The sequence below is a fragment of the Anomaloglossus baeobatrachus genome, chromosome 10 (genome assembly GCF_048569485.1).
Source record: "Anomaloglossus baeobatrachus isolate aAnoBae1 chromosome 10, aAnoBae1.hap1, whole genome shotgun sequence".
Taxonomy (NCBI): Eukaryota; Metazoa; Chordata; class Amphibia; order Anura; family Aromobatidae; genus Anomaloglossus; species Anomaloglossus baeobatrachus.
Window position 1 is genome coordinate 209,498,808 of NC_134362.1, and position 15,080 is coordinate 209,513,887.

At 50.5% G+C, this 15,080-nt stretch overlaps 1 protein-coding gene across 1 annotated transcript in view; it reads right to left on the reverse strand.

The window, feature by feature from the left end:
- JPH3 (junctophilin 3) overlaps positions 1 to 15,080 on the reverse strand; it is a 154,600-nt gene that overhangs the window by 9,440 nt on the left and 130,080 nt on the right. Inside the window, exon 4 of the mRNA XM_075326227.1 lies at positions 7,235 to 8,133. Coding sequence (XP_075182342.1) covers positions 7,235 to 8,133 — 899 coding nt within the window. The remainder of the gene's footprint in view (positions 1 to 7,234; positions 8,134 to 15,080) is intronic.

Genomic DNA, 15,080 nt, shown 5'->3' on the forward strand with positions numbered 1-15,080 from the left:
ATCCCCCTCCCCCTGTGATTAGTGATGGATCCCCCCTCCCCCTGTGATTAGTCATGGATCCCCCTCCCCCTGTGATTAGTGATGGATCCCCCCTCCCCCTGTGATTGGTGATGGATCCCCCCTCCCCCTGTGATTGGTGATGGATCCCCCTCCCCCTGTGATTGGTGATGGATCCCCCCTCCCCCTGTGATTAGTGATGGATCCCCCCCTCCCCCTGTGATTAGTGATGGATCCCCCTTCCCCCTGTGATTGGTGATGGATCCCCCTCCCCCTGTGATTGGTGATGGATCCCCCTCCCCCTGTGATTGGTGATGGATCCCCCCTCCCCCTGTGATTAGTGATGGATCCCCCTCCCCCTGTGATTAGTGATGGATCCCCCTCCCCCTGTGATTGGTGATGGATCCCCCCTCCCCCTGTGATTAGTGATGGATCCCCCTCCCCCTGTGATTGGTGATGGATCCCCCTCCCCCTGTGATTGGTGATGGATCCCCCTCCCCCTGTGATTGGTGATGGATCCCCCCTCCCCCTGTGATTAGTGATGGATCCCCCCTCCCCCTGTGATTAGTGATGGATCCCCCTCCCCCTGTGATTGGTGATGGATCCCCCTCCCCCTGTGATTGGTGATGGATCCCCCTCCCCCTGTGATTAGTGATGGATCCCCCTCCCCCTGTGATTGGTGATGGATCCCCCTCCCCCTGTGATTGGTGATGGATCCCCCTCCCCCTGTGATTAGTGATAGATCCCCCCTCCCCCTGTGATTGGTGATGGATCCCCCTCCCCCTGTGATTGGTGATGGATCCCCCTCCCCCTGTGATTAGTGATACATTGGCTCCCCCTCCCCCGCTCATCCTCCTCTCAGCATTGGTCAGGTGACTGAGGGAAGCATAAGGAGTTGCCTAGCAACAGGATCCGGCTGCCAACCAGGAGCGGCAGAGTGATGGTCGCTGGCTCCATACGGCACCAGCACCGAGCGCACAGCGGCTGCGACACAGGAACGGCCCCGGGAGAGGCAGGAAGGCACATCAGGGGTTAATCCACGCTCCGATTTATGGTGATGGTAAAAGCCGAGGTGCTCCGATCCCCAAAATATGTATATATAGTGCGGTATATGATGTACACAGTGCGGTATGTGATGTGTATACAGAGCGGTATATGATGTATACACAGTGCGGTATGTGATGTACACAGTGCGGTATGTGATGTGTACAGTGCGGTATGTGATGTATACAGTGCGGTATGTGATGTGTACAGTGCGGTATGTGATGTGTACAGTGCGGTATGTGATGTGTACAGTGCGGTATGTGATGTATACAGTGCGGTATGTGATGTATACAGTGCGGTATGTGATGTATACAGTGCGGTATGTGATGTATACAGTGCGGTATGTGATGTGTACAGTGCGGTATGTGATGTGTACAGAGCGGTATGTGATGTATACAGTGCGGTATGTGATGTATACAGTGCGGTATGTGATGTGTACAGTGCGGTATGTGATGTATACAGTGCGGTATGTGATGTATACAGTGCGGTATGTGATGTATACAGTGCGGTATGTGATGTATACAGTGCGGTATGTGATGTATACAGTGCGGTATGTGATGTGTACAGTGCGGTATGTGATGTATACAGTGCGGTATGTGATGTGTACAGTGCGGTATGTGATGTATACAGTGCGGTATGTGATGTATACAGTGCGGTATGTGATGTATACAGTGCGGTATGTGATGTGTACAGTGCGGTATGTGATGTGTACAGTGCGGTATATGATGTATACAGTGCGGTATGTGATGTATACAGTGCGGTATGTGATGTATACAGTGCGGTATGTGATGTACACAGTGCGGTATGTGATGTACACAGTGCGGTATGTGATGTATACAGTGCGGTATGTGATGTATACAGTGCGGTATGTGATGTATACAGTGCGGTATGTGATGTATACACAGTGCGGTATGTGATGTATACAGTGCGGTATGTGATGTGTACAGTGCGGTATGTGATGTACACAGTGCGGTATGTGATGTGTACAGTGCGGTATGTGATGTATACAGTGCGGTATGTGATGTATACAGTGCGGTATGTGATGTATACAGTGCGGTATGTGATGTATACAGTGCGGTATGTGATGTATACAGTGCGGTATGTGATGTATACAGTGCGGTATGTGATGTATACAGTGCGGTATGTGATGTATACACAGTGCGGTATATGATGTATACAGTGCGGTATATGATGTATACAGTGCGGTATGTGATGTATACAGTGCGGTATGTGATGTACACAGTGCGGTATGTGATGTATACAGTGCGGTATGTGATGTGTACAGTGCGGTATGTGATGTATACAGTGCGGTATATGATGTATACAGTGCGGTATATGATGTATACACAGTGCGGTATGTGATGTACACAGTGCGGTATGTGATGTACACAGTGCGGTATGTGATGTACACACAGTACGGTATGTGATGTATACAGTGCGGTATGCGATGTGTACAGTGCGGTATATGATGTATACAGTGCGGTATGTGATGTATACACAGTGCGGTATGTGATGTATACAGTGCGGTATGTGATGTATACAGTGCGGTATATGATGTATACAGTGCGGTATGTGATGTATACAGTGCGGTATGTGATGTACACAGTGCGGTATGTGATGTGTACAGTGCGGTATATGATGTGTACAGTGCGGTATGTGATGTATACACAGTGCGGTATGTGATGTATACAGTGCGGTATATGATGTATACAGTGCGGTATGTGATGTATACAGTGCGGTATGTGATGTATACAGTGCGGTATGTGATGTATACAGTGCGGTATATGATGTATACAGTGCGGTATGTGATGTATACAGTGCGGTATGTGATGTATACAGTGCGGTATGTGATGTATACACAGTGCGGTATGTGATGTATACAGTGCGGTATGTGATGTATACAGTGCGGTATGTGATGTACACAGTGCGGTATGTGATGTGTACAGTGCGGTATATGATGTGTACAGTGCAGTATGTGATGTATACAGTGCGGTATGTGATGTATACAGTGCGGTATATGATGTATACAGTGCGGTATGTGATGTATACAGTGCGGTATGTGATGTATACACAGTGCGGTATGTGATGTATACAGTGTGGTATGTGATGTATACAGTGCGGTATGTGATGTATACAGTGCGGTATGTGATGTATACAGTGCGGTATGTGATGTATACAGTGCGGTATGTGATGTATACACAGTGCGGTATGTGATGTATACAGTGCGGTATGTGATGTACACAGTGCGGTATGTGATGTACACACAGTGCGGTATGTGATGTATACAGTGCGGTATGCGATGTGTACAGTGCGGTATATGATGTATACAGTGCGGTATGTGATGTATACACAGTGCGGTATGTGATGTATACAGTGCGGTATGTGATGTATACAGTGCGGTATGTGATGTATACAGTGCGGTATGTGATGTACACAGTGCGGTATGTGATGTACACAGTGCGGTATGTGATGTATACAGTGCGGTATATGATGTATACAGTGCGGTATGTGATGTATACACAGTGCGGTATGTGATGTATACACAGTGCGGTATGTGATGTATACAGTGCGGTATGTGATGTATACAGTGCGGTATGTGATGTATACAGTGCGGTATGTGATGTATACAGTGCGGTATGTGATGTATACACAGTGCGGTATGTGATGTATACAGTGCGGTATGTGATGTATACAGTGCGGTATGTGATGTACACAGTGCGGTATGTGATGTACACAGTGCGGTATGTGATGTACACACAGTACGGTATGTGATGTATACAGTGCGGTATGCGATGTGTACAGTGCGGTATATGATGTATACAGTGCGGTATGTGATGTATACACAGTGCGGTATGTGATGTATACAGTGCGGTATGTGATGTATACAGTGCGGTATATGATGTATACAGTGCGGTATGTGATGTACACAGTGCGGTATGTGATGTATACAGTGCGGTATGTGATGTGTACAGTGCGGTATGTGATGTGTACAGTGCGGTATGTGATGTGTACAGTGCGGTATGTGATGTGTACAGTGCGGTATGTGATGTGTACAGTGCGGTATGTGATGTATACAGTGCGGTATATGATGTATACAGTGCGGTATGTGATGTACACAGTGCGGTATGTGATGTATACAGTGCGGTATGTGATGTGTACAGTGCGGTATGTGATGTGTACAGTGCGGTATGTGATGTGTACAGTGCGGTATGTGATGTGTACAGTGCGGTATATGATGTGTATACAGTGCTGTATGTGATGTGTATACAATGCGGTATGTGATGTGTACAGTGCGGTATATGATGTATACAGTGCGGTATGTGATGTGTACAGTGCGGTATGTGATGTGTATACAGTGCGGTATATGATGTATACAGTGCGGTATGTGATATATACAGTGCGGTATATGATGTATACACAGTGCGGTATGTGATGTACACAGTGCGGTATGTGATTTGTACACAGTGCGGTATGTGATGTGTACAGTGCGGTATGTGATGTGTACAGTGCGGTACGTGATGTACACAGTGCGGTATGTGATGTACACAGTGCGGTATGTGATGTACACAGTGCGGTATGTGATTTGTACACAGTGCGGTATGTGATTTGTACACAGTGCGGTATGTGATGTACACAGTGCGGTATGTGATTTGTACACAGTGCGGTATGTGATTTGTACACAGTGCGGTATGTGATTTGTACACAGTGCGGTATGTGATTTGCACACAGTGCGGTATGTGATGTATACAGTGCGCTTTGTGATGTACACAGTGCGGTATGTGATGTACACAGTGCGCTTTGTGATGTACACAGTGCGGTATGTGATGTACACAGTGCGGTATGTGATGTACACAGTGCGGTATGTGATTTGTACACAGTGCGGTATGTGATTTGTACACAGTGCGGTATGTGATGTACACAGTGCGGTATGTGATTTGTACACAGTGCGGTATGTGATTTGTACACAGTGCGGTATGTGATTTGTACACAGTGCGGTATGTGATTTGCACACAGTGCGGTATGTGATGTATACAGTGTGGTATGTGATGTATACAGTGCGGTATGTGATGTAGACAGTGCGGTATGTGATGTGTATACATTGCGGTATGTGATGTGTACAGTGCGGTATGTGATGTGTACAGTGTGGTATGTGATGTGTACAGTGCGGTATGTGATGTATACAGTGCGGTATAGGATGTATATACAGAGCGGTATGTGATGTATACAGTGCGGTATATGATGTATACACAGTGCGGTATGTGATGTATACAGTGCGGTATGTGATGTGTACAGAGCAGGATGTGATGTGTACAGAGCGGTATGTGATGTATACAGTGCGGTATGTGATGTGTACAGAGCGGTATGTGATGTGTACAGAGCAGGATGTGATGTGTACAGAGCGGTATGTGATGTATACAGTGCGGTATGTGATGTGTACAGTGCGGTATGTGATGTGTACAGTGTGGTATGTGATGTGTACAGTGCGGTATGTGATGTGTACAGTGTGGTATGTGATGTGTACAGTGCGGTATGTGATGTATACAGTGCGGTATAGGATGTATATACAGAGCGGTATGTGATGTGTACAGAGCGGTATGTGATGTGTACAGAGCAGGATGTGATGTGTACAGAGCGGTATGTGATGTATACAGTGCGGTATGTGATGTGTATTGTGCGGTATGTGATGTGTACAGTGCGGTATGTGATGTGTACAGTGCGGTATGTGATGTGTACAGTGCGGTATGTGATGTGTACAGTGTGGTATGTGATGTGTACAGTGCGGTATGTGATGTGTACAGTGTGGTATGTGATGTGTACAGTGCGGTATGTGATGTATACAGTGCGGTATAGGATGTATATACAGAGCGGTATGTGATGTGTACAGAGCGGTATGTGATGTGTACAGAGCAGGATGTGATGTGTACAGAGCGGTATGTGATGTATACAGTGCGGTATGTGATGTGTATTGTGCGGTATGTGATGTGTACAGTGCGGTATGTGATGTGTACAGAGCGGTATGTGATGTATACAGTGCGGTATGTGATGTACACAGTGCGGTATGTGATGTACACAGTGCGGTATGTGATGTGTACAGTGCGGTATGTGATGTGTACAGTGCGGTATGTGATGTGTACAGTGCGGTATGTGATGTGTATAAAGTGCGGTATGTGATGTGTACAGTGCGGTATATGATGTATACAGTGCGGTATGTGATGTGTACAGTGCGGTATGTGATTTGTACACAGTGCGGTATGTGATTTGTACACAGTGCGGTATGTGATGAATACAGTGTGGTATGTGATGTAGACAGTGCGGTATGTGATGTAGACAGTGCGGTATGTGATGTATACACAGTGCGGTATGTGATGTATACAGTGCGGTATGTGATGTAGACAGTGCGGTATGTGATGTAGACAGTGCGCTATGTGATGTATACACGGAAGTATATGTGTACATGGGGCAGCGCTATATGTACATAGGGGTATCATGTGTACATGGTGCAGTGCGGTATGATATAAATACTTAGGGTGGGGGGTATGATATATGTACACGGTGCTGTATATGTCTACACAGGGCAGTATGGTATGAGATTATATATATATACACACACACACACACACACACACACACACAGGGCAGAGGGTATGATACATGTACACAGAGCTCTCTAGTGTATGTGTACACAGTGCATTATATGTGTACACGGGGCAGTGCGGTATGATATATATATACACATATATACACAGAGCAGGGAATTTGATATATGTTCACAGTGCTGTATATGTCTACACGGGGCAGTACGATATCATATATATATATATATATACACACATACACAGGGCAGGGGGTATGATACATGTACACAGAGCTCTCTAGTGTATGTGTACACAGTGCGGTATACGTGTACACGGGGCAGTGCGGTATGATATATGTACACAGGGCAGTGCAGTATATGTCTACAGTGCGACATTACATGTGTATTATGCGGTATGTAGTGTTCATAGCATCATGGGTGGATGTAGAACAGCAGAGGCTGTTGCAGATCATACTGATCAGCGGGTGATTTACATGGGACTGCAGGCAGACCTAGTGCAGCACTGTGCTGTTACTTTGGGTGGGGGGGCTGCCTCACTGTTTGGGGGTCTCATTAGCACACACATTTTGCGCACCTGGCGGTTGGCGAGGGTCTTACCGTGGGTTTGAGCTCAGTCGTGTTCTCCTCGTCGGATTCTAGTGCAACAGGTAAAGATTTCTGTGGTGGGGAAAGGGTTAAATCTCGCCGCAGGAGCCGCGATTCGCCCTTCTCCCCAAACCGCAGCGTCTCCAGTTTCTGCACGGTGGGCTCAGCAGCAGCTGCCGGCCGCAAGTTCTCCTTGTTCTGAGGTTTGGAGCGCAGTCTCTGGACCCCGTACATGCGCTCCTCCAGGCGGTGGCCCTCGGCCGGGCTCCGGGGCCCCGCTTTGCTGTAGTGTCTTTTTTGGGTGTGAATCTCTTGCATATAAGAATCCATCCTCTTCAGCGGCTTCATCTCCATCTCGTAGTTGCTGAGCTTCTCCTCGTCCACCTCCAGGAGCTTGTTCCCGCCCGGGCTGTGGTTGTGGGTCCTGTGGGAAGTCCAGGATACGGTGGTCGGGGTGTCGGACCACCGCTCTCGTGGCTTGTGGTTGGAAACCAGGTGTTTGTGGCCGCTGCTCTTCATCATGAGCTCTTCTGGGATGGAGCAAGGTCCCAGAGGGTTCCCCGCCACCATCCCGACTCTGCTCCCACCGACCTCCACCCAGCTGTTGGGTCTGACATAGTCCCCGGCCCGACCCTCCAGCAACATCTGAATGTCCCCTCCCCGGTCCTCGTCCACAGACAACTGTCGGGAGAAGTGGGCGCTCTTATTCCTGGACTTGGGTGCGGGCTGTGGTGGGGTGGACGGGGGGCTGCACAGGGGGCTTCTCATGGGGCTGTCGTCTGGCGTCACGTCGGACGGCGTGGTCCCTTTCCTGTACAGTTCGGGGCTGTCCTGCTGCGGCGGCGTCTCCGTTGAGATGACCTCGATGTCGTCACACGAGTTCTGATGTTTTGGCCTCTGGCACTTTAGCCCTAAACACGGAAAATCAGAAAACAAGAGAGTTACCACTGATGGCGGCATAAACCGGCCGCGGGGGGCTTATACATTATATGGCGCTGTCCTAATAATCTGGGACTGGAGGGGGTCACATGACACAGATACCTCCCTGACGGGGGCTCAGGCCTTCCCCTGAGGGTCCGCAAACTATTCTTTGCCCCCTCTCCCCGGATGAAATCACTTTGGTGGCGGGCGCTGCGGCACAGATTCCAGGCTTCTCAGTTACACTATCCCCGCGCTGACACTGTAGCTCATAAATTATGGACGCCCGCTTGCTGCAATTACAGTCACAGAGCGCCGACTACTCCTCACCGGGACTACGCTCCTCATTGGGACTACTCTCCTCACCGGGACTACGCTCCTCACCGGGACTACTCTCCTCACCGGGACTACGCTCCTCACCGGGACTACGCTCCTCACCGGGACTACGTTCCTCACCGGGACTACCCTCCTCACCGGGACTACCCTCCTCACCGGGACTACTCTCCTCACCGGGACTACTCTCCTCACCGGGACTACTCTCCTCACCGGGACTCACCGCTTTGCCCTTAGAATCAATATAAATGAGAAATAGCAGCAAGAAAAGAAGAAAACGTCCAAATGCCTCCCGCCCGGACCCCGCAGCCGCCGCCTGTAGCCTCTCCCTTCCAGACCCCTCAGCCGCTTGTAACTTCCCCCATCTGAACCCCTCAGCCGCCTGTAACCTCCCCCACAGCTGACTGTAACCTCCACAGTCCAGATCCCGCAGCAGCCTGTAACCTCCCCCGACCGGAACCCTCAGTTGCCCATAACCTCCAGTGACCCCTCGTATAACAGCCACCGGTAACCTCCAGTGACCCCTCATATAACAGCCGCCTGTAACCTCCAGTGACCGCTCCTATAGCAGCCACCTGTAACCTCTAGTGACCCCTCATACAACAGCCGCCTGTAACCTCCAGTGACCTCTCATTTAACAGCCGCCTGTAACCTCCAGTGACCCCTCATATAACAGCCGCCTGTAACCTCCAGTGACCCCTCATATTACAACCGCCTGTAACCTCCAGTGACCCCTCCTATAGCAGCCACCTTTAAACTCTAGTGAAACGTCATACAACAGCCGCCTGTAACCTCCAGTGACCCCTCATATTACAGCCGCCTGTAACCTCCAGTGACCTCTCATATAACAGCCGCCTGTAACCTCCAGCGGCCCCTCATATAACAGCCGCCTGTAACCTCCAGTGACCTCTCATTTAACAGCCGCCTGTAACCTCCAGTGACCCCTCATATAACAGCCGCCTGTAACCTCCAGTGACCCCTCATATTACAACCGCCTGTAACCTCCAGTGACCCCTCCTATAGCAGCCACCTTTAAACTCTAGTGAAACGTCATACAACAGCCGCCTGTAACCTCCAGTGACCCCTCATATTACAGCCGCCTGTAACCTCCAGTGACCTCTCATATAACAGCCGCCTGTAACCTCCAGCGGCCCCTCATATAACAGCCGCCTGTAACCTCCAGTGACCCCTCATATAACAGCCGCCTGTAAACTCCAGCAGCCCCCTCATATAAAAGCCACCTGTAATCTCCAGTGACGCCTCATATAACAGCCGCCTGTAACCTCCAGTGACCCCCTCATATAACAGCCGCCTGTAACCTCCAGTGACCCCTCCTATAGCAGCCGCCTGTAATCTCCAGTGACGCCTCATATAACAGCCGCCTGTAACCTCCAGTGACCCTTCATATTACAGCCGCCTGTAACCTCCAGTGACCCCTCATATTACAGCCGCCTGTAACATCCAGTCACCCCTCAGATAAAAGCCGCCTGTAAGCTCCAGTGACCCCTCATGTAACAGCCGCCTGTAACTTCCAGTGACCCCTCATATAAAAGCCGCCTGTAATCTCCAGTGACCCCTCGTATAACAGCCACCTGTAACCTCCAGTGACCCCTCATATAACAGCCGCCTGTAACCTCCAGTGACCCCTCCTATAGCAGCCGCCTGTAACCTCTAGTGACCCCTCATACAACAGCCGCCTGTAACCTCGAGTGACCTCTCATATAACAGCTGGCTGTAACTTCCAGTGACCCCTCATATTACAGCCGCCTGTAAACTCCAGCAGCCCCCTCATATAAAAGCCGCCAGTAATCTCCAGTGACGCCTCATATAACAGCCGCGCCGCCTGTAACCTCCAGTGACCCCTCATATAACAGCCGCCTGTAACCTCCAGTGACCTCTCATATAACAGCCGCCTGTAACCTCCAGTGACCCCTCATATTACAGCCACCTGTAACCTCCAGTGACCCCTCATATTACAGCCGCCTGTAACCTCCAGTGACCCCTCCCATAGCAGCCACCTGTAACCTGTAGTGACCCCTCAAACAACAGCCACCTGTAACCTCCAGTGACCTCTCATATAACAGCCGCCTGTAACCTCCAGTGACCCCTCATATTACAGCCGCCTGTAACCTCCAGTGACCCCTCATATTACAACCGCCTGTAACGTCCAGCGGCCCCTCATATAACAGCCTCCTGAAACCTCCAGTGACCCCTCATATTACAGCCGCCTGTAACCTCCAGTGACCCCTACTATAGCAGCCACCTGTAACCTCTAGTGACCCCTCATACAACAGCCGCCTGTAACCTCCAGTGACCTCTCATATAACAGCCGCCTGTAACCTCCAGCGACCCCTCATATTACAGCCGCTTGTAACCTCCAGCGACCCCTCATATTACATCCGCCTGTAAACTCCAGCAGCCCCCTCATATAAAAGCCGCCTGTAATCTCCAGTGACGCCTCATATAACAACCGCGCCGCCTGTAACCTCCAGTGACCCCTCATATTACAGCCGCCTGTAACCTCCAGTGACCTCTCCTATAGCAGCCGCCTGTAATCTCCAGTGACGCCTCATATAACAGCCGCCTGTAACCTCCAGAGACCCTTCATATTACAGCCGCCTGTAACCTCCAGTGACCCCTCATATAACATCCACCTGTAATCTCCAGTGACCCTTCATATTACAGCCACCTGTAACCTCCAGTGACCCCTCATATAACAGCCGCCTGTAACCTCCAGTGACCCCTCATATAACAGCCGCCTGTAACCTCCAGTGACTCCTCATATAACAGCCGCCTGTAACCTCCAGTGACCCCTCATATAACAGCCGCCTGTAACCTCCAGCAGCCCCTCATATAACAGCGGCCTGTAATCTCCAGTGACCCCTCATATTACAGCCGCCTGTAAATTCCAGTGACCCCTCATATAAAAGCCGCCTGTAATCTCCAGTGACCCCTCATATAGCAGCCGCCTGTAACCTCCAGTGACCCCTCATCTAACAGCTGCCTGTAACCTCCAGTGACCTCTCATATAACAGCCGCCTGTAATCTCCAGCGACCCCTCATATAACAGCCACCTGTAACCTCCAGTGACCCCTCGTATAACAGCCGCCTGTAACCTCCAGTGACCTCTCATATAATAGCCGCCTGTAACCTCCAGTGACTCCTCCAATAGCAGCCGCCTGTTATCTCCAGTGACCCCTCATATAACAGCTGCCTGTAATCTCCAGTGACCCCTCATATAACAGCCGCCTGTAACTTCCAGTGACGCCTCATATTACAGCCGCCTGTAACCTCCAGCAGCCCCTCATATAACAGCTGCCTGTAACCTCCAGCGATCCCTCATATAACAGCCGCCTGTAACCTCTAGCGGCCCCTCATAAAACAGCCGCCTGTAACCTCCAGTGACTCCTCATATAACAGCCGCCTGTAACCTCCAGTGACCCCTCATATAACAGCAGCCTGTAACCTCCAGCGGCCCCTCATATAACAGCTGCCTGTAATTTCCAGTGACCCCTCATATTACAGCCGCCTGTAACTTCCAGTGACCCCTCATAAAAAAGCCGCCTGTAATCTCCAGTGACCCCTAATATAGCAGCCGCCTGTAACCTCCAGTGACCCCTCATATAACAGCTGCCTGTAACCTCCAGTGACCCCTCATATAACAGCCACCTGTAACCTCCAGTGACCCCTCGTATAACAGCCGCCTGTAACCTCCAGTGACCTCTCATATAACAGCCGCCTGTAACCTCCAGTGACTCCTCCTATAGCAGCCACCTGTAACCTCTAGTGACCCCTCATACAACAGCCGCCTGTAACCTCCAGCGACCCCTCATATTACAGCAGCTTGTAACCTCCAGCAACCCCTCATATACCAGCTGCCTGTAAACACCAGCAGCCCCTCATATAAAAGCCGCCTGTAATCTCCAGTGACCCCTCATATAACAGCTGCCTGTAATCTCCAGTGACCCCTCATATAACAGCCGGCTGTAACTTTCAGTGACCCCTCATATAACAGCCGCCTGTAACTTCCAGCGATCCCTCATATAACAGCCGCCTGTAACCTCTAGCGGCCCCTCATATAAAAGCCGCCTGTAATCTCCAGTGACGCCTCATATAACAGCCGCCTGTAACCTCCAGTGACCCCTCATATAACAGCCGCCTGTAACTTTCAGTGACCCCTCATATAAGAGCCACCTGTAACCTCTAGTGACCCCTCATACAACAGCCACTTGTAACCTCCAGCGACCCCTCATATAACAGCCGCCTGTAAACTCCAGCAGCCCCCTCATATAAAAGCCGCCTGTAATCTCCAGTGACACCTCATATAACACCCACCTGTAACCTCCAGTGACCCATCATATAACAGCCGCCTGTAACCTCTAGTGACCCCTCATACAACAGCCACCTGTAACCTCCAGTGACCCCTCATAACAGCCGCCTGTAACCTCCAGTGACCCCTCATATAACAGCCTCCTGTAAACTCCAGTGACCCCTCATATTACAGCCGCCTGTAACTTCCAGTGACCCCTCATATTACAGCCGCCTGAAACTTCCAGTGACCCCTCATATAAAAACCGCCTGTAATCTCCAGTGACCCCTCATATAGCAGCCGCCTGAAACCTCCAGTGACCCCTCATATAACAGCTGCCTGTAACCTCCAGTGACCCCTCATATAACAGCCGCCTGTAACCTCCAGTGACCTCTCATATAACAGCCGCCTGTAACCTCCAGTGACTCCTCCAATAGCAGCCACCTGTAACCTCTAGTGACCCCTCATACAACAGCCGCCTGTAACCTCCAGTGACCTCTCATATAACAGCCGCCTGTAACCTCCAGTGACTCCTCCAATAGCAGCCACCTGTAACCTCTAGTGACCCCTCATACAACAGCCGCCTGTAACCTCCAGTGACCCCTCATATACCAGCCGCCTGTAAACACCAGCAGCCCCTCATATAAAAGCCGCCTGTAATCTCCAGTGACCCCTCATATAACAGCTGCCTGTAATCTCCAGTGACCCCTCATATAACAGCCGGCTGTAACTTTCAGTGACCCCTCATATAACAGCCGCCTGTAACTTCCAGTGACCCCTCATATTACAGCCGCCTGTAACCTCCAGCAGCCCCTCATATAACAGACGCCTGAAACCTCCAGTGACCCCTCATAACAGCTGCCTGTAACCTCCAGCGATCCCTCATATAACAGCCGCCTGTAACCTCTAGCGGCCCCTCATATAACAGCCGCCTGTAACCTCCAGTGACCCCTCATATAACAGCAGCCTGTAACCTCCAGCGGCCCCTCATATAACAGCTGCCTGTAATCTCCAGTGACCCCTCATATAACAGCCGCCTGTAACCTCCAGTGACCTCTCATATAACAGCCGCCTGTAACCTCCAGTGACTCCTCCTATAGCAGCCACCTGTAACCTCTAGTGACCCCTCATACAACAGCCGCCTGTAACCTCCAGCGACCCCTCATATTACAGCAGCTTGTAACCTCCAGTGACTCCTCCTATAGCAGCCGCCAGTAACCTCTAGCGGCCCCTCATATAACAGCCGCCTGTAACCTCCAGTGACCCCTCATATAAAAGCCGCCTGTAATCTCCAGTGACCCCTCATATAACAGCCGCCTGTAACTTTCAGTGACCCCTCATATAAGAGCCACCTGTAACCTCTAGTAACCCCTCATACAACAGCCACTTGTAACCTCCAGCGACCCCTCATACAACAGCCACTTGTAACCTCCAGCGACCCCTCATATAACAGCCGCCTGTAATCTCCAGTGACCCCTCATATAACAGCCGCCTGTAACCTCTAGTGACCCCTCATACAACAGCCGCCTGTAAACTCCAGTGACCCCTCATATAACAGCCGCCTGTAACATCCAGCGGCCCCTAATACAACAGCCGCCTGTAACCTCCAGTGACCCCTCATATAACAGCCGCCTGTAAACTCCAGTGACCCCTCATATTACAGCCGCCTGTAACTTCCAGTGACCCCTCATATTACAGCCGCTTGTAACTTCCAGTGACCCCTCATATTACAGCCGCCTGTAACCTCCAGCAGCCCCTCATATAACAGCCGCCTGTAACCTCCAGCGGCCCATCATATAACAGCTGCCTGTAACCTCCAGTGACCCCTCACATTACAGCCGCCTGTAACCTCCAGTGACTCCTCATATAACAGCCACCTGTAAACTCCAGCAGCCCCCTCATATAAAAGCCGCCTGTAACCTCTAGGGACTCCTCATACAACAGCCGCTTGTAACCTCCAGCGACCCCTCATATAACAGCCGCCTGTAAACTCCAGCAGCCCCCTCATATAAAAGCCGCCTGTAACCTCTGGTAACCCCTCATATAACAGCCGCCTGTAACCTCCAGTGACCCTTCATATTACAGCCCCCTGTAACTTTCAGTGACCCCTCATATAACAGCCACCTGTAACCTCCAGTGACCCCTCATATAAGAGCCACCTGTAACCTCCAGTGACCCCTCATATAACAGCTGTCTGTAATCTCCAGTGACCCCTCATATAACAGCCGCCTGTAACCTCCAGTGACTCCTCATATTACAGCCGCCTATAACTTCCAGTGACCCCTCATATAAAAGCCA